General features: G+C 48.6%; 2 protein-coding genes across 8 annotated transcripts in view; one reads left to right on the top strand and one right to left on the bottom strand.

The window, feature by feature from the left end:
• The window catches only part of LOC132571063 (zinc finger protein 883-like), a 661,721-nt gene that overhangs the window by 444,170 nt on the left and 197,262 nt on the right, over positions 1-20,289 (top strand). The window lies entirely within an intron of this gene.
• LOC132570939 (zinc finger protein 585B-like) overlaps positions 1-20,289 on the bottom strand; it is a 73,710-nt gene that overhangs the window by 29,214 nt on the left and 24,207 nt on the right. Inside the window, exons 4-7 of the mRNA XM_060237574.1 lie at positions 12,754-12,833; positions 6,232-6,358; positions 3,344-3,460; positions 2,673-3,018 (exon numbers count right to left, since the gene is read on the bottom strand). Of these exons, the coding sequence (XP_060093557.1) occupies positions 2,673-3,018; positions 3,344-3,460; positions 6,232-6,358; positions 12,754-12,833 (670 nt within the window). The remainder of the gene's footprint in view (positions 1-2,672; positions 3,019-3,343; positions 3,461-6,231; positions 6,359-12,753; positions 12,834-20,289) is intronic.

Genomic DNA, 20,289 nt, shown 5'->3' with positions numbered 1-20,289 from the left:
TAAAGTAGTACTGTATGTTGCCTTGAACTGCAAGGAAGACAGGACATCATGTTGTAATAAAATCAAGCATATATTACACTAGCAAAGTCGGCCAACCTTCTAACATATTTTCTTTAGTAAGTAATGTATTATTCATTTAATCCTTGCACAAGATCATCTGATCGTAGGAGCTCTAACAAGGAAAGCAAGTAAGAAAGAGTGGTTAGCCTAAAAATGTGATAGGCTAAAGGGCATCCAAAGAGTTTCTAGGCCAACTGTGGATTTGAACCCAGATCCACAAAGTTGTAACCCAACGCTCTGGCTCTTGAACTTATCTGACCCACATCATGAAAGAGAACAAATGAGGTTGGGTTCATTCATGAACATCAATCAGGGCCCAGGTGCGAGTCCCAACTAAGTGACTGAAATTTTTAAAAAATACGTTTTAATACAATTGAAAAAAGACATGCCACACTAACCTTTGACACATTAATTGAAACCCAACTCATACCCCCCACCCCCTTCAAAGCTTTCTCCTCTGCGGGGGTTCTCTGATGCCTTTGAAGACTGCCGTTCAACTTCAATCTCTTACAAATTCTGAACATTCAAAAGGTTTCTCCCCTGTGTGGATTTTGTGATGCTATTGAAGATCGCAATTGAACCTGAATCTTTGCCCGCACTCAGAGCATTCAAAATGTTTTCCTCCTCTGTGGATACTTGGTGTTTGAGGGTAGGGGGGGGCACAAAGTGGAAGGGCTTCTAGCCCCACTTGTGAATCTCCTGATGGCATGTGGGGGGGGGGGTTGGCCACTGTGTGACACAGAGTGTTGAAATGGATGGGTCATTGGCCTGATCCAACATGGCTTCTCTTATGTTCTTCTGTGACTCAGAGTGTTGGGCTGGATGGGCCATTGGCCTGATCCAACATGGCTTCTCTTATGTTCTTTGATGCTTTTGAAGATTTCCACTCAACCCGAATCTTTTCCCACATTCTGGAAATTCTGACAGAGTGTAGTGGAAACGTCCCTCAGGGCCACTCTGGTCAGCCCAGCCTCAGCTGATGTTCTAATGAATACACACTCACAGACAGCCAGTTAACAGAATTGTATTAGGGTTTAGGCAATAGCAAAGTCAAGTTACAGTCCAGGGGTCAGCCCACTTACAGTCAGTCCAACCAGTTCAACGGTACAGGTACACACAGTCCAAAAGAATAGTCAGTTACACAGTCCATCAATATCAGTCCATCCAACAATCCAACAGCATACCACTCCTCTCCGTCTGTTCTCTCCACAGTAGGTAGCATTGTGGCTACTGCTGTTATACCCCCACCAGCCAATCACATTCCTTATTGGCTAATGGGTTGCACATGCTACTCACATGCTTTCACTTTATCACCTGTATAGCAAGTGTTACATAATCATGCCAACAGTACCAAGAAGCCTTAAAGCGACGGGTACTGTCAAATTCAAAAGATTTCTCCCCTGCGTGGGTTCTTTGATGGAGCTGAAGACTGTGATGCTGACTGAATCTGTTTCCACAGTCTGAGCATTCAAAAGGTTTTTTTCCGTGTGTGTTCCTTTTGATGCTGTTGAACATAGCTACTGCGACTGAATCTCTTCCCACACTCAGAGCATTCAAAAGGTTTCTCCCCCGTGTGGATTCTTTGGTGAAGCTGAAGATGGATCCTCTGACTAAATCTCTTCCCACACTCCGAGCAATCAAAAGGTTTCTCCCTTGAGTGGGTTCTCTGATGCCGTGGAAGAGCATAACTGAACCTGAATCTTTTCCCACATTCTGAACATTCAAAAGGTTTCTCCCCTGTGTGGATTCTCTGATGTCGTTGAAGAGGGCTACTCCAACAGAATTTCTTTCCACATTGAAAGCATTCAAAAGGTTTCTCCCCTGTGTGGGTTCTTTGGTGCAGTTGAAGATGGATCCTTTGACTAAATCCCTTTCCACACTCTGAGCATTCAAAAGATTTCTGCCCTGTGTGGGTTCTCTGATGCATTTTAAGACTGCTACGGGACCTGAATCTTTTCTTACATTCTGAACACTCAAAAGCTTTCTCCCCTGTGTGGATTTTCTGATGTTGTTGAAGAGAGCTACTCTGAGAAAATCCCTTCCCACATTCTGAACATTCAAATGGTTTATCTCCTGTGTGGGTTATCTGATGCTGTTGAAGGTTGGCACTGAACCTAAATCTTTTCCCACATTCTGAACATTCAAAAGGTTTCTCCCCTGTGTGGATTCTCTGATGTCGTTGAAGAGGGCTACTCTGAGAGAATCCCTTTCCACACTCTGAGCATTCAAAAGGTTTCTCCCCTGTGTGGACTCTCTGGTGCCGTTGAAGATTGCCAATCTGACTAAATTTCTTTCCACACTCTGAGCATTCAAAAGGTTTCTCTCCTGTGTGGGTTCTCAGATGCTGTTGAAGGTAGCTACTGCAACTGAATCTCCTTCCACACTCTGAACATGCAAAAGGTTTCTCCCCTGTGTGGGTTCTCTGATGCCTTTGAAGACCCCCCCTCTCACTGAATCCTTTCCCACACTCTGAGCATTCAAAAGGTTTCTCTCCTGTGTGGGTTCTTAGATGCTGCTGAAGATAGCTACCGCAACTGAATCTCTTTCCGCACTCTGAGCATTCAAAAGGTTTCTCCCCTGTGTGGGTTCTCTGATGCCTTTGAAGACCCCACCTCTCACTGAATCCTTTCCCACACCCTGAGCATTCAAAACGTTCCTCCTCTGTGTGTATTCTTTGGTGCACAAGGAGCCCTGATTTATTTATGAAGTACTTTCCACACTCAATGGCTTTGTTTGCCTTCATTATCCCCTCCGTTAGATAATGTACATTACGCGGTCTTCCATCTCGCTTCTCAACCATATGACTTCCTTTCTTTCCCTTCGGTCTGCCTCCATTGCTGACTTTTTCTTTCAAGTCTTCATGTTTAATTTGATCTGGCAACTGCTGATCAAGTTGCTCACCTTCCTCAGTTCTCTGATCATCCTGTGCTGGAATAAAGACAGAGATCCCATTTACACCTGGAAGGACAGGTAAGGTTCAAAAGCATGTACTGGAATGCAGCAGGAAAGAACTGGGCCTCCTCCGGGTTTCCTATCATAATCACCATCTCCCACCTTTCCCCGGAATATCTAGTATTTAAGAACACCTCACCCCTTCAAGAGTCAAAGCTGAGTTCTTGTTCAGAAAGAGCTCCTGACCCAACCACCCCCCAAAGCTTCCTTTGCTCCTTACAAAGGAAGGCTGTATGATTCTACCAAACCAAATGTTGCTCAGAAGGGAATCAAAAATCCCTCATGGCTTTTCATTGCCTGTTCCCTTGACATCACCTTGACGGGTACTCACTGTCAGCCAGTTCATCTGGAAAGGAAATGTGCTCTTGGGATCCTCTGGAGGAAATCTCCAGCCTTTCTTTGGATGCGACGAGGTCCCCTTTCTCCGCTAAAGTCTCTCTTCTGGTTTCTTTTGCAGAGGAAAAAAAAGAAATTGATCATTGGAGAAAGTCCAGAAAAGGGCAACTAGAATGATTAAAGGGCTGGAACACTTTCCCTATGAAGAAAGGTTGAAACGCTTGGGACTCTTTAGCTTGGAGAAACGTCGACTGCAGGGTGACATGATAGAGGTTTACAAGATAATGCATGGGATGGAGAAAGTAGAGAAAGAAGTACTTTTCTCCCTTTCTCACAATACAAGAACTCGTGGGCATTCAATGAAATTGCTGAGCAGACAGGTTAAAACGGATAAAAGGAAGTACTTCTTCACCCAAAGAGTGATTAACATGTGGAATTCACTGCCACAGGAGGTGGTGGCGGCTACAAGCATAGCCAGCTTTAAGAGGGGATTGGATAAAAATATGGAGCAGAGATCCATCAGTGAGTGGCTACTAGCCACAGTGTGTGTGTGTGTGTGTATATATATGTGTGTGTGTGTGTGTGTGTGTGTACATGTACGCATATATTGGCCACTGTGTGACACAGAGTGTTGGACTGGATGGGCCATTGGCCTGATCCAACATGGCTTCTCTTATGTTCTTATTCTTATATGGAGAAGGAAAGAAATTCAAGAGTAAAAATTCTTCTGGAAGGATGGAACCATGGTCAAGATCACAGCTTACAATCCCCACCAGTACAAGTGGGACAGATCTGTGCAATAGGTCACAACTTTAATTACAGTACCTCATGAAATTGAATTTTTACTCACAAGCAGTGTTCCCTCTAAACTGAGTTCGTATATGAGAGCCCTCTCCAGCCCCACCCACCTCACAGGTTGTCTGTTGTGGGGGAGGGAGGGAAAGGAGACTGTTAGCCGCTCTGAGACTCTTCGGAGTGGAGGGCGGGATATAAATCCAATATCTTTTCCCCTCTATGCCTTGGAGCCTTGTGAACAAAAATTGTACGTTGTGAGCTACTGGCATTAAAGTTGTGAGTGAGCTATTTAGCTACTGTACAAATTAGTTTGCTCTGGGGCCATCCTTCAAAGAGCTAAGAAAAAAACGTGTGATTTTGGCTAACGAAGTGATTTAGAGGTCAAAAATACAGGGATTTTCAGTACTATTTTATTTTCATTTCTCATATCTAAATTTGATTGTATTTATGGTTCAGTTGTCTCATATTTTTGATTATTTGTAAATGTTTTTGGGTTATCTGCAATAAGTACATATGAAGCTGCCTTATACTGAATCAGACCCTCGGCCCATCAAAGTCAGTATTGTCTACTCAGACTGGCAGCGGCTCTCCAGGGTCTCAAGGTAAGGTTTTTCACACCTCTTTGCCTGGACCTTTTTTTGAAGATGCCGGGGACTGAACCTGGGACCTTCTGCTTACCAAGCAGATGCTCTACTACTGAGCCACCGTCCCTCCCTTATGTGATCTTATACTACATCAGTTCTTCATCTCATACCTGTATTCTCTATATTATGTAAAAATACAATAAAATGTGTTTGAAAGAAAAAAAAGTGTGAGCCAGAGGCTAAAAAACTGTGAGCTAGCTCACGCTTAGAGGGAACACTGGTGAGAACTTGTATCCAGTTGTGTAAACAGGAGAAAGAGGGGGCTGGGCAGGAGCTGAAAGCATCTGGAAAATTCCATTAGGAAAGACCCTTGATTGGGTCATTCAGACCACCTGACTTTAATGAAGGAGAAAGTATAATACCAGAGGGAAGCCATGGAAACACATGAACAACAGATGAAGCTAACTTCTATGCAGCAGACTCTTGGTCCATTGAAATCACTACTGTCTAGTAAGAATATAAGAGAAGCCATGTTGGATCAGGCCCATGGCCCATCCAGTCCAACACTCTGCATCACAGAAGAACATAAGAGAAGCCATGTTGGATCAGGCCAATGGCTCATTCAGTCCAACACTCTGTGTCACATAAGAACGTAAGAGAAGCCCTGTTGGATCAGGCCAATGGCCCATCCAGTCCAACCCTCTGTCACAGGAGAACATAAGAGAAGCCCTGTTGGATCAGGCCAGTGGCCCCTCCAGTCCAACATTCTGTGTCACAGAAGAACATAAGAGAAGCCCTGTTGGATCAGGCCAATGGCCCATCCAGTCCAACACTCTGTGTCACATAAGAACATAAGAGAAGCCATGTTGGATCAGGCCAATGGCCCATCCAGTCCAACACTCTGTGTCACATAAGAACATAAGAGAAGCCATGTTGGATCAGGCCAATGGCCTATCGAGTCCAACACTCTGTGTCACACAGTGGCCAAAATAATCAAGTGCCATCAGGAGGTCCACCAGTGGAGTCAGGACACTGTCCCCCCCCACCAAGCACCAAGAATACAGAGCATCACTGCCCCAGACAGAGAGTTCCAACAATACGCTGTGGCTAATAGCCACTGATGGACCTCTGCTTTGTATGCTTATCCAATCCCCTCTTGAAGCTGTCTATGCTTGTAGCCACCATCACCTCCTGTGGCAGTGGATTGCATGTGTTAATCACACTTTGAGTGAAGGAGGACTTCTTTTTATCCGTTCTAACCGGTCTGCTCAGCAATTTAATCCGGCAGTGGCTCTCCAGGGTCTCAGGCACAGGCCTTTCCCATCACCTCCTCCCCAATCCTTTTCACTGGAGATGTCGGGGATTGAACCTGGGACCTTCTGCATGCCACGCAGGTGCTCTTGCCAGTGAGCCGCAGCCCCTCCCCAAGCAGCAGGACAGTTTGATTCACAATTCATCACAATGGCAGCAACTTGCATCTTTGGCATCTATGAAAGATCCTTACCCAGAGAGGCCACGCTCTCATGGTTCTCTTGCATGACTTCCCGGTAGAGCGCTTTCTGTTCCTGATCCAGCAGGGCCCACTCTGCCTCGGTGAAATGCACGGCCACCTCCTCGAAGGAAAAGGGACTCTGAAAGAACAAGCAAATTCCCTCGTCAGAGATCACACCAGGCAGAGATGGCGCCCTGGAAGGGAGTAATTTGGGAAGACAGGGTGTTGGTAAAGGGAACGGCGTTCAGAGTATCACTGCAGGAGCAAAAGCCCCCCTGAGAAAGGAGGAGGGACCCAGGCTGTCCCCTGCTCATCTCTCCTACCTGGAATAAGAGTGCAGCGGCTGTTTCCACACCTCTGAAAAGACGATGGCTCAGCAGCATCTCTTCACTGCCTGCGACTGAGACAAAGGAGGAAGGAAAGGTCTTTGCTTGTTTCTTCCCTGCTTCACACACCCCCTTTTCCAGGGTTGTGAATTCTCACCTTGTCTACACACAAAAAATTTTAAACACTTTTTACTAAATTCTGAGAGAGGCAGCGGGTACTTATGAGCCTCAGGGGTTATGAATGCTGCCAACGTATTTCAGACTTCTGGCCTGGGGGTGCAGAGAAGAAGAAGACTGAAGATTTATACCCTGCCCTTCTCTCTGAATCAGAGACTCACGAGTGGCTTACAATCTCCTATAATATCTTCTCCCCCCACAACAGACACCCTGTGAGGTGGGTGGGGCTTACAATCTCCTATGTCTTCTCCCCCCACAACAGACACCCTGTGAGATGGGTGGGGCTGAGAGGGCTCTCCCAGCAGCTGCCCTTTCAAGGACAACCTCTGCCAGAGCTATGGCTGACCCAAGGCCATGCCAGCAGCTGCAAGTGAAAAAGACGACCATAGATTTATACCCTGCCCTTCTCTCTGAATCAGAGACACAGAGAGGCTTACAATCTCCTATAATATCTTCTCCCCCCACAACAGACACCATGTGAGGTGGGTGGGGCTGAGAGGGCTCTCACAGCAGCTGCCCTTTCCAGGACAACCTCTGCCAGAGCTATGGCTGACCCAAGGCCATGCCAGCAGCTGCAAGTGAAGAAGATGACTGTCGATTTATACCCCGCCCTTCTCTCTGAATCAGGGACTCAGAGCGGCTTACAATATCCTATAATATCTTCTCTCCTCACAACAGACACCCTGTGAGGTGGGTGGGGCTGAGAGGGCTCTCACAGCAGCTGCCCTTTCAAGGACGACCTCTGCCAGAGCTATGGCTGACCCAAGGCCATTCCAGCTGGTGCAAGTGGAGGAATGGGGAATCAAACCTGGTTCTCCCAGGTAAGAGTCCACGCACTTAGCCACTACACCTAACTGGGGTGGAAATGAGGCCATATGACATGTCACCTGCACATCTGACCCAGACATGCCCTGAGCACATCTGGAGACTCGAGGGTCATATGAATGAGTTTTCAGAGCATCTCTTGGCAAGCTAACTTCTCAAGCAGGTTTTTAGCCAGATTCAACAGCAACAGAACACCCACATCTGCAGCAAGCCCCTCATAAAGCTCCTGGGGGTGCTGAGCCAGTTTGATGTAGAGGTTAAGAGCACAGACTTTTATCTGGGAGAACCAGGTTTGATTCCTCACTCCTCCTCCACGTGCAACTACTGGAGTGACCTTGGGTCAGTCACCATTCGCGAAAGAGCTGCTCAATCCAGGGCAGCTCTTGAAAGAGTTCTCTCAGCCCCACCTCAGTCGCACTGAGGCTCCGAGTGAAGGGCAGGGTATATAGATCCAACCTGTTCTTTTTCTTCTTCTTCTCTCTACTCCAGCATCCTGTTTTCCACAGAAGCCTGCCAGTGGCTCCTTTAAGCACAGCCACAAAATCCATATTATCCTATGATTATTGGCCCCAAGGAACTGAGCTGTGCAGCTCCAGGAAGAAGAAGACTGTAGATTTATACCCCGCCCTTCTCTCTGAATCAGAGTGGCTTACAATCTCCTTTACCTTCTTCCCCCACAACAGACACCCTGTGAGGTGGGTGGGGCTGAGAGAGCACTCCCAGAAGCTGCCCTTTCAAGGACAGAGGCTCAGAGCGGCCTACAATCTCCTTTACCTTCCTCCCCCACAACAGACACCCTGTGAGGTGGGTGGGGCTGAGAGGGCTCTCACAGCAGCTGCCCTTTCAAGGACAACCTCTGCCAGGGCTATGGCTGACCCAAGGCCATTCCAGGCGCTGCAAGCAGAGGAGCCAGGAATCAAACCCGGTTCTCCCAGATAAGAGTCCGTGTATTTAACCACTACACCAAACTGGCTCTGGAGACTACCTTTATTCACCAGCCTGAAAAGCTCTGCTGAGGTTTGTCTATTTTGTATCTTTGGAGCCACTCCGAGTTCCTCTTATGGAAGGAAAGTGAGATATTAATATTTAAATTAATGGGAGGAATCCCCCTCTATAAATTTGTCTAATTCTCTTTAGGAAATGTCACATTTAGGATACTGAGTGCCTCAAATGAAGGAGAAGGAGAGGGAGAAGAAGGAGAAGAAGGAGGAAGAGGAGAAGAAGGAGAAGGAGGAGAAGGAGAAGGAGGAAGAGAAGAGGAAGGAGGAGGAGAAGGAGGAGGAGGAGGAGGAGGAGAAGAAGAAGGAGGAGGAGGAGAAGGAGGTATGGATTTATATCCCACCCTCCTCTCAGAGCAGCTCACAATTTCCCATATCTTCTCCCCCCCACAACAGACACCCTGTGAGGTGGGTGGGGCTGGAGAGGGCTCTCACAGCAGCTGCCCTTTCAAGGACTGAGGCTTAGAGCGGCCTACCATCTCCTTTCCCTTCCTCCCCCACAACAGACACCCTGTGAGGTGGGTGGGGCTGAGAGGGCTCTCACAGCAGCTGCCCTTTCAAGGACAGAGGCTCAGAGCGGCCTACAATCTCCTTTCCCTTCCTCCCCCACAACAGACACCCTGTGAGGTGGGTGGGGCTGGAGAGGGCTTTCACAGCAGCTGCCCTTTCAAGGACAGAGGCTCAGAGCGGCCTACAATCTCCTTTCCCTTCCTCCCCCACAACAGACACCCTGTGAGGTGGGTGAGGCTGGAGAGGGCTCTCACAGCAGCTGCCCTTTCAAGGACAGAGGCTCAGAGAGGCCTACAATCTCCTTTCCCTTCCTCCCCCATAACAGACACCCTGTGAGGTGGGTGGGACTGAGAGGGCTCTCACAGCAGCTGCCCTTTCAAGGACAACTCTGCGAGAGATGTGGGCTGACCCAAGGCCATTCCAGCAGCTGCAAGTGGAGGTGTGGGGAATCAAACCCGGTTCTTCCAGATAAGAGTCCGCGCACTTAACTGCTACACCAAACTGGCTCTCTTTAACTGTGTTATGTGAAGTAGTATTTGTTTTTTCCCCCTGACCTGAACTCTCTACCCATCAAACTCACACTGTGCCCCAGTCGCAGTCAGGCATGCTGAGTCCTCGTCTTCGGCACCCTCCTGGCTTTGCTCCAAGGAAGCTCCTTCACCCTCAGGGAATGTAGCTTCTTTCTTCATGGATGGTGCCCACACCTCAAACAGCAGCAAAGGAGAGGGGTAAGAGATGGAATGGGAAAGACACCAAGGAACGGATCCTGCCCCACTCCCAGACTCTGCACCCTTCCATCAGCAGACCTGGTGGGTTTTCTGGAGGGAGAAGAAGTTCCCTAGTAGAAGAGGCTGCTGAAGGAGGCCGTTAAATCCCCCACTTGGATGATTAACACTTGGACACAGATGTGGCAGGGAACCTTTAGGAATTGGGCCTCTCTGGAGCAACGTTCCCTCTAAGCTGCAGAGTCCTGTGAGCGAAATTCTACTTTGTGAGCTACTGGCATTGAAGTTATGAGCCACTGCATGAATCATTGTGCTCTGGGGTCATCCTTCCTGAGCTAAGACAAAAATGTGTGAGCTGGAGGCTAAAAATCTGTGAGCTAGCTCACGCTCACTCAGCTTAGAGGGAACACTGCTCTGGAGGGAAGAAGAAGATATTGGATTTAGATCCCGCCCACCACTCCAAAGAGCGTCAGAGTGGCTCACAATCTCCTTTCCCTTCCTCCCCCACAACAGACACCCTGTGAGGTGGGTGGGGCTGAGAGGGCTCTCACAGCAGCTGCCCTTTCAAGGATAGATGCTCAGAGCGGCCTACAATCTCCTTTCCCTTCCTCCCCCACAACAGACACCCTGTGAGGTGGCTGGGGCTGAGAGGGCTCTCACAGCAGCTGCCCTTTCAAGGACAGAGGCTCAGAGCGGCCTACAATCTCTTTTCCCTTCCTCCCCCACAACAGACACCCTGTGAGGTGGGTGGGGCTGGAGAGGGCTCTCACAGCAGCTGCCCTTTCAAGGACAGAGGCTCAGAGCAGCCTACAATCTCTTTTCCCTTCCTCCCCCACAACAGACACCCTGTGAGGTGGGTGGGGCTGGAGAGGGCTCTCACAGCAGCTGCCCTTTCAAGGACAGAGGCTCAGAGCGGCCTACAATCTCCTTTCCCTTCCTCCCCCACAACAGACACCCTGTGAGGTGGGTGGGGCTGAGAGGGCTCTCACAGCAGCTGCCCTTTCAAGGACAGAGGCTCAGAGCGGCCTACAATCTCTTTTCCCTTCCTCCCCCACAACAGACACCCTGTGAGGTGGGTGGGGCTGGAGAGGGCTCTCACAGCAGCTGCCCTTTCAAGGACAGAGGCTCAGAGCGGCCTACAATCTCCTTTACCTTCCTCCCCCACAACAGACACCCTGTGAGGTGGGTGGGGCTGGAGAGGGCTCTCACAGCAGCTGCCCTTTCAAGGACAGAGGCTCAGAGCGGCCTACAATCTCCTTTCCCTTCCTCCCCCACAACAGACACCCTGTGAGGTGGGTGGGGCTGAGAGGACTCTCACAGCAGCTGCCCTTTCAAGGACAACCTCTGCCAGAGCTATGGCTGACCCAAGGCCATTCCAGCAGTTGCAAGTGGAGGAGTGGGGAATCAAACCCGGTTCTCCCAGATAAGAGCCGCACACTTCACCACTACACCAGGGAAGTGCTTGAACTGGACATATCTAGAGTGAATCCCCTCTTACCTGTTCTCCCTGCCTCTTCTCCTCTGCCTGACTCAGGAGAAAACCTTCGGCCAGGGCCACCGCCTGGGTACTGGTCTCCGGCCCACATCCTCTGACCCAGCACTGCATTTCCTGGGGCAGGAGAGTCAGGAACTGCTCCAGGATCACCAGGTCCAGGATCTGCTTCTTGGTGTGCCTCTCCGGCTTCAGCCACTGGTTGCAGAGTCCATGGAGCTGGCTGCAAACTTCTCGGGGCCCATCAGCCTCATGGTAGCGGAACTGCCGAAAGCGTCGACGATGGACATCTGAGATTGCATTGAGCTGATCATGGATCTCTGGCAATGGGCTTTCCCAGAATTCAACACCACTCCCAGCTCGGGTGGAATGGGGGCCTTTCCCTTCTCTCTTGTCAGTTCCAGGTCCTTCTGGGTTCTCCTCCTCCATCTTTTCTTCCTTCTATTGAGTCACCTCCAACTGTGCAAAGATTCCTTTAGTCACTCAACTGTGAATAGCAGCTTCTCTCTGGAGGGGAAGGTGAAATGCAAACAGTTGCATGGATCACATAAAAGAATCGAGATACGGGGAGGGATGGTGGCTCAATGGCAGAGCATGTGCTTGGGAAGCAGAAGGTCCCAGGTTCAATCCCCGGCATCTCCAAAAAAGGGTCCAGGCAAATAGGTGAGAAAAACCTCAGCTTGAGACCCTGGAGAGCCGCTGCCAGTCTGAGAAGACAATACTGACTTTGATGGACCAAAGGTCTGATTCAGTATAAGGCAGCTTCATATGTTCACCACACTGAACATCACAAAGCATACAGAGCATCAGTGCCCCAGACAGTTCCAGTAATATACTGTGGCTAATAGCCACTGATGGACCTCTGCTCCATATTTTTATCCAATCCCCTCTTGAAGCTGTCTATGCTTGTAGCCGCCACCACCTCCTGTGGCAGTGAATTCCACATGTTAATCACCCTTTGGGTGAAGAAGGACTTCCTTTTATCTGTTCTAACCCGACTGCTCAGCGATTTCACTGAATGCCCACGAGTTCTTGTATTGTGAGAAAGGGAGAAAAGGACTCCTTTCTTTACATTCTCCATACCATGATCTTTCTTGTAAACCTCGATCATGTCACCCCGCGGTTGACGTTTCTCCAAGCTAAAGAGCCCCAAGCGTTTTCACCTTTCTTCAACTGCTCTCTGGAGTTCAATTGTAATAGGAGATTATCTCCAGGCAGCGCCAGCCCGTGGGTACGTGGCACCCCGGGCAGGCTCCCTATCAGCCCCCCCCCCCCTGAGGCCGCTCTCCCTGGCCGAGGCTGATCCTTCCGCTACGCCTCCCTCCTTCCCTTCAAAGGGAAAGCAGCGCTGCGCTCCATCGGCCACCCCCAGACTGGTTTTTACTCCCCCTGCCCTCCTCTCCTTTGCAGTGTTGCAAACCAATGCTGCACTCTGTCACCGCCGCCACCCCCCCACAATTCGAGCCGAGGCTGGTCCTTACCAGCTTCAATGCGGCTGGTGCAGCATAGTCCCGTGAGAGGAACCGGAATTGAGGGGGATTGAAGTCTCCTCTTGCGGGCCCTTCGAAGGATTAAAAGTCACGCCAGCCGCGTTAAAGCGGGTAAAGATCAGCCTCGGCTTGAATGCCGGGGGGGGGGGAGGTGTGGTGGCGACGACGGAGCACAGAACACTTAAATTGCAGCGCTGCAGAGGGAGAGGGCGGGAGGAGGGTGGCAGCAGCGGAAGGGGGAAGAGAGAGGTAGGCAAACTAGGTGTTTGCCATGGGCACTGGTGGGGGGGGGAGAGCCCAGTTCGGTGCCCCTCACCTCCCCGTGCGCTAGGCAACTGCCTGGTTTCCCTAGTGGGCGAGCCGGCCCTGTCTCTCTCTCTCTCTCTCTTTTTTAATTTTTTTTTTAAATTTCAATAGAAAAACATTACAATCAAACTATAAAACATAATAGCCCAACGGTTCTTCCCGGACACTGAACAAAACAAAAAGGCTTCTGGCCCGTAAGCGACTGCAATACTAAAAATAATCTAGCCGGGAAATGCCATCAGTTCGATGAATTACTCAAACGTTTCTGAACCCCAGCCACGTTTCATTAAATTTATATTGAGTCAAAGCTGGTCAGGTGCATAAACAATTTTCATTCCGTTTAAAAATGATATACGCATAAAACAGCCAGTGGCAGCGACTGCCCCACTGACATGCGCACACAGGCGCACGAGAAGATAAACTGTTACACCCCACCAACGTTCTCTCTAAGCTGTGTTAGCGTGAGTTGGCTCACAGATTCTTGGCCTCCGGCTCACATTTTTTTCTCTTAGCTCTGGAAAGATGGCCCCAGAGCACGGTAATTTATGCAGCAGCGAAATCGCTCACTCGCGACTTTAATGCCAGTGGCTCACGAAGAAGAAGAAGAAGAAGAAGAAGAAGAAGAAGAAGAAGAAGAAGAAGAAGAAGAAGAAGAAGATGATGATGATATTGGATTTATATCCCGCCCTCCACTCCAAAGAGTCTCAGAGCCGCTCACAATCTCCTTTATCTTCCTCCCCCACAACAGACACCCTGTGAGGTGGGTGGGGCTGGAGAGGGCTCTCACAGCAGCTGCCCTTTCAAGTACAACCTCTGCCAGAGCTATGCTTGACCCAAGGCCATTCCAGCAGGTGCAAGTGGAGGAGTGGGGAATCAAACCCGGTTCTCCCACATAAGAGTCCGCACACTTAACCACTACACCAAACTGAAGTAGAATTGTTGCTCACAACACAGCTTAGGGGGAGCGTTGCGCCCCACGTATTATCACTAATATGGAACCAAAACCTCAATTAAAATTTAAAAAAACAACAACAATGGCAATTAGATTGCCAGTTACTGATACAGATGGGGACACAATTTGTACTCCTGGCTATACCTCTAAAGTCCCCCCCCCCAAGCTATGTTTACTACTTCCAGGTTGATTGAAGAAGAAGATACTGGATTTATATCCTGCCCTCCACTCCGAAGAGTCTCAGAGTGGCTCACAATCTCCTTTCCCTTCCTCCCCCACAACAGACACCCTGTGAGGTGGGTGGGGCTGGAGAGGGCTCTCCCAGCAGCTGCCCTTTCAAGAACAGAGTCTCAGAGTGGCTCACAATCTCCTTTCCCTTCCTCCCCCACAAAAGACACCCTGTGAGGTGGTGGGGCTGGAGAGGGCTCTCCCAGCAGCTGCCCTTTCAAGGACAGATGCTCAGACCGGCCTACAATCTCCTTTACCTCCCCCCCCCCCACAACAGACACCCTGTGAGGTGGGTGGGGCTGGAGAGGGCTCTCCCAGCAGCTGCCCTTTCAAGGACAGAGGCTCAGAGCAGCTCATAATCTCCTTTCCCTTCATAAGAACATAAGAGAAGCCATGTTAGATCAGGCCAATGGCCCATCCAGTCCAACATTCTGTGTCACACAGCGGCCAAATATATATATATATATATATATATATATATATATATATATATATACACACACACACACACACACACACACACACTGTGGCTAATAGCCACTGATGGACCTCTGCTCCATATTTTTATCTAACCCCTTCTTGAAGGTGGCTATGCTTGTGGACGCCACCACCTCCTGTGGCAGTGAATTCCACATGTTAATCACCCTTTGGGTGAAGAAGTACTTCCTTTTATCTGTTCTAACCCGACTGCTCAGCGATTTCACTGAATGCCCACGAGTTCTTGTATTGTGAGAAAGGGAGAAAAGGACTCCTTTCTTTACATTCTCCATACCATGATCTTTCTTGTAAACTTCTATCATGTCACCCCTCAGTCGACGTTTCTCCAAGCTAAAGAGCCCTAAGCGTTTCAACCTTTCTTCTTCCTCCACCACAACGGACACCCTGTGAGGAGGGTGAGGATGAGAGAGCTTTTACAGCAGCTGGCCTTTCAAGGACAACCTCTGCCAGAGCTATGGCTGACCCAAGGCCATTCCAGCTGGTGCAAGTGGAGGAGTGGGGAATCAAACCCGGTTCTCCCAGATAAGAGTCTGCACACAAAACCACTACACCAAACTGGCTCTGCAGTTGACGTAGCTTTCCTCCCTTGGAATCACTTGCCTGCTTGAATAGTTAGTTAGAGGTAAGCTACCAAACAAGCTTTTTTTTTTTTTAATTTTGAAATGATCTTTATTTTAACATACACCAAACCAATATGTCAATACACTGATACAGTTTATGGAATAACAAATGCAAAGGATGAAAACAGAATAAAGAGAACCAGATGTGTTACAGATGCCCCCTAAAGTTGATAAGATTTCAAACCATCAAGCTACTTGTGAGACGGTACTCACCTCCCTCAGTTGCGCATTCTATGAAGAAAGATATAGATCCCAGTTGTAGGAAACAATGTGGTTCTAAGGGTAATTTCCCCCCACAGTTGGTGGACCTGAAAACAGATAAACCAATTTTGGAGCCAAGTGATTCAACACACTTTTATTGCCAGAAATTTTACTTTTAGGTAAGTGGTAAGACCCACAAAGTAAGAAATGCAGAAGAAACAATTCATATTTTATTGTCAGCAGCACGTACTACTATAGCTGCAAAGTGGGCTGATAGTTCTTTTTGTTCTCCATTTCTGTTTGTTCTTTACCAAAGATAATTCTTTACCAACTATTATGGCATGGCAAAACTCACTATAACACCATTCTCAGAATCTAATGAAGAGAAATTTATGACCATCTGGTTTCCTGTGACTGAATACGTAACAGAAGCTGAACATTCTCCCACACAACTTACTATATATAGACAAATGATGTATTTCTGAATAGACCGATCCTATATCATAGTTGGAAGGGACCTCCAGGGTCTTCTAGTCCAGTTCCTTGCACAATGCAGGAGCTTCACAAAGACCTCCCCCCAAATTCATAGGACCAGCATTGCCCTCAGATGGCCATCTAGCCTCTGCTTAAAAACCTCCAAGGAAGGAGAGCCCACCACCTCCTGAGGAGGAAGCCTGTTCCACTGAGGACCGCTCCCTTGGGAGGTGGTGGGCTCTCCTTCCTTGGAGCAGAGGTCCCCAACCCCCGGGCCGTGGACCATGCATGGCCTGTTAGCAACCGGGCTGTGAGTTGTATAATTGTTTCATTACACATTACAATGTAAGAAGAAGATGACGACAACATTGGATATATATCCCACCCTCCACACCAAATTTCAGCGTCTCAGAGCGGTTTACAATCTCCTTTATCTTCCTCCCCGACAACAGACACCCTGTGAGGTGGGTGGGGCGGGAGAGGGCTCTCCCAGCAGCTGCCCTTTCAAGGACAGAGGCTCAGAGCGGCCTACAATCTCCTTTCCCTTCCTCCCCCACAACAGACACCCTGTGAGGTGGGTGGGGCTGGAGAGGGCTCTCCCAGCAGCTGCCCTTTCAAGGACAGAGGCTCAGAGCTGCCTGCAATCTCCTTTCCCTTCCTTCCCCACAACAGACACCCTGTGAGGTGGGTGGGGCTGGAGAGGGCTCTCACAGCAGCTGCCCTTTCAAGGACAGAGGCTCAGAGCGGCCTACAATCTCCTTTAACTTCCTCCCCCACAACAGACACCCTGTGAGGTGGGTGGGACTGAGAGGGCTTTCACAGCAGCTGCCCTTTCAAGGACAGAGGCTCAGAGCTGCCTACAATCTCCTTTATCTTCCTCCTTGACAACAGACACCCTGTGAGGTGGGTGGGACTGAGAGGGCTCTCACAGCAGCTGTCCTTTCACGGACAGCTCTGAGAGAGCTATGGCTAACCCAAGGCCATTCCAGGGGCTGCAAATGGAGGAGTGGGGGAATCAAACCCGGTTCTCCCAGATAAGATTCCGCACACTTAACCACCACACAAAACTAACAGAAATAAAATGCACAATTGTGTCCTCTCGAAAGCATTGCCCCCACCCCTCCAATCTGAGGAAAAATTGTCTTCCACAAAACCGGTCCCTGGTGCCAAAAAGGTTGGGGACTGCTGCCTTGCAGGATGTGATGTTATTGTATTCTTACAACTCTGTTTTAAACCATGCCATCTTTCCTGTTTATGATCTAAGTTTCACCAAAAAATAAAAATTAAAAAAATGGGTGGAAAATATCCTCCCCTCTGCTTGGGGGCCTTGAACACCAGCCAGCAGCTCTGGTCCCACAACTGGCTCTCAGCACAGGCATGCAATTGATTCCAATGCAGGGTTCCCTTCCCCTCTTTTAACTCATCCAACAAAATCCTGCGTTCTGTTTTGTGTGTCCTGCAGATTAAAATGATGTAAGACCATAAGAGAAGCCATCTTGGTTCAGGCCAATGGCCCATCCAGTCCAACACTCTGTGTCACATAAGAACATAAGAGAAGCCATGTTGGATCAGGCCTGTGGCCCATCCAGTCCAACACTCTGTGTCACATAAGAACATAAGAGAAGCCATGTTGGTTCAGGCCAATGGCCCATCCAGTCCAACACTCTGTGTCACATAAGAACATAAGAGAAGCCATGTTGGATGAGGCCAATGGCCCATCCAGTCCAGCACTCTGTGTCACATAAGAACATAAGAGAAGCCATGCTGGATCAGGCCAGTGGCCCATCCAGTCCAGCACACTGTGTCACATAAGAACATAAGAGAAGCCATGCTGGATCAGGCCAGTGGCCCATCCAGTCCAGCACTCTGTGTCACATAAGGACATAAGAGAAGCCATTTTGGTTCATGCCAATGGCCCATCCAGTCCAGCACTCTGTGTCACATAAGAACATAAGAGAAGCCATGCTGGATCAGGCCAGTGGCCCATCCAGTCCAGCACACTGTGTCACATAAGAACATAAGAGAAGCCATGCTGGATCAGGCCAGTGGCCCATCCAGTCCAGCACTCTGTGTCACATAAGAATATAAGAGAAGCCATTTTGGTTCAGGCCAATGGCCCATCCAGTCCAGCACTCTGTGTCACATAAGAACATAAGAGAAGCCATGTTGGTTCAGGCCAATGGCCCATCCAGTCCAACACTCTGTATCACATAAGAACGTAAGAGAAGCCATGCTGGATCAGGCCAGTGGCCCATCCAGTCCAGCACTCTGTGTCACATAAGAACATAAGAGAAGCCATTTTGGTTCAGGTCAATGGCCCATCCAGTCCAGCACTCTGTGTCACATAAGAACATAACAGAAGCCATGCTTGATCAGGCCAGTGGCCCATCCAGTCCAGCACTCTGTGTCACATAAGAACATAAGAGAAGCCATGTTGGTTCAGGCCAATGGCCCATCCAGTCCAACACTCTGTATCACATAAGAACGTAAGAGAAGCCATGCTGGATCAGGCCAGTGGCCCATCCAGTCCAACACTCTGTCACATAAGAACATAAGAGAAGCCATGTTGGATGAGGCCAATGGCCCATCCAGTGCAGCACTCTGTGTCACATAAGAACATAAGAGAAGCCATGCTGGATCTGGCCAGTGGCCCATCCAGTCCAGCACACTGTGTCACATAAGAACATAAGAGAAGCCATGCTGGATCAGGCCAGTGGTCCATCCAGTCCAGCACTCTGTGTCACATAAGAACATAAGAGAAGCCATTTTGGTTCAGGCCAATGGCCCATCCAGTCCAGCACTCTGTGTCACATAAGAACATAAGAGAAGCCATGCTGGATCAGGCCAGTGGCCCATCCAGTCCAGCACTCTGTCACATAAGAACATAAGAGAAGCCATGTTGGTTCAGGGCAATGGCCCATCCAATCCAACACTCTGTGTCACATAAGAACGTAGGAGAAGCCATGCTGGATTAGGCCAGTGGCCCATCCAGTCCAGCACTCTGTCACATAAGAACATAAGAGAAGCCATGTTGGTTCAGGGCAATGGCCCATCCAATCCAACACTCTGTGTCACATAAGAATGTAGGAGAAGCCATGCTGGATTAGGCCAGTGGCCCATCCAGTCCAACACTCTGTGTCACACAGTGGCCAAAAAACCCCAAAGTGCCATCAGGAAGTCCATCAGTGGGGCTAGAAGCCCTCCCACTGTGCCCCCCCCCACAAGCACCCAGAATACAGAGCATCACTGCCCCAGACAGAGTTCCAACGATAAGCTGTGGCTAATAGCAACAGAACATCAGATTCATACATTTAAAAAAGGGCAAGATTCCAGGAGCACCTGAAAGCTTAACAAAAAAATTTCAAAATCATGTTTCTAGTTTATTAATTTCATATAAACACGGAGGAAAAAAAATAAATAGCTTTCCGATTCAACATAAATACATAAAACAGAGATTGAAGGTAGTTTTACAAATCTTATTGGGTTAAATTACATGAAATGTTACAAGGGATCTTGGAAAATGGTGTCACTATTTAAACCTGAGGTATTTTTGTTAAGTCTAACAGCAAGCAGTGGATAAAGAAGATACGCATCTAGCGGTACGTATGGTAACAGCTGCAGGAAGCTTCTATGCTAAAAATTGGAAGCAAAAGAGTGTACCAAATATGGAAGAAATATCAGAGAAAATTCTAAATACAGCTGAATGAGCTATTTTAACGGCCCTTTTGAACAGGAAAATCGAGAAAAACAGTGGTAGACAAATGGGATAGACTGTATGGTCGGATACAAGAAAATGCGAGTAGAAAACTTTTGTGCAAATGAGGTATAATGGGTTCAAATTAAAAGTGAACCACAACTGTGAAATCTAAAATGTTTAACACAATTTGTGGCAGGGTTTGAGCTTTCCTGAGTCACTGGTGATATGGCCTCTTGCTTTTTTGTGCTGCTACAGAGGGACCAAAACTGCTACCCGCCTTGATCTAGAATCATACATTTAACCTTTATCACCCAACCACACACACACACATTCTGCTTACATAGTGGTGCAAAAGTGGTAGCTAAAAAGGCTGTTAGCCTCCAGGCGGGCCTCGAGTTCTTCCAGAATCGCAAGGGACAGAGATAAGAACATAAGAGAAGCTGAGCTGGATCAGGCCAATGGCTTGTAGCCACCACCACCTCCTGTGGCAGTGAATTCCACATGTTAATCACCCTTTGGGTGAAGAAGTACCTCCTTTTATCCGTTCTAAC

Source organism: Heteronotia binoei, chromosome 5, assembly GCF_032191835.1.
Source record: "Heteronotia binoei isolate CCM8104 ecotype False Entrance Well chromosome 5, APGP_CSIRO_Hbin_v1, whole genome shotgun sequence".
In the NCBI taxonomy this organism is placed as follows: Eukaryota; Metazoa; Chordata; class Lepidosauria; order Squamata; family Gekkonidae; genus Heteronotia; species Heteronotia binoei.
Note: the sequence above shows the minus strand (reverse complement) of the source record. Positions and strands in the feature narration are given on the sequence as shown.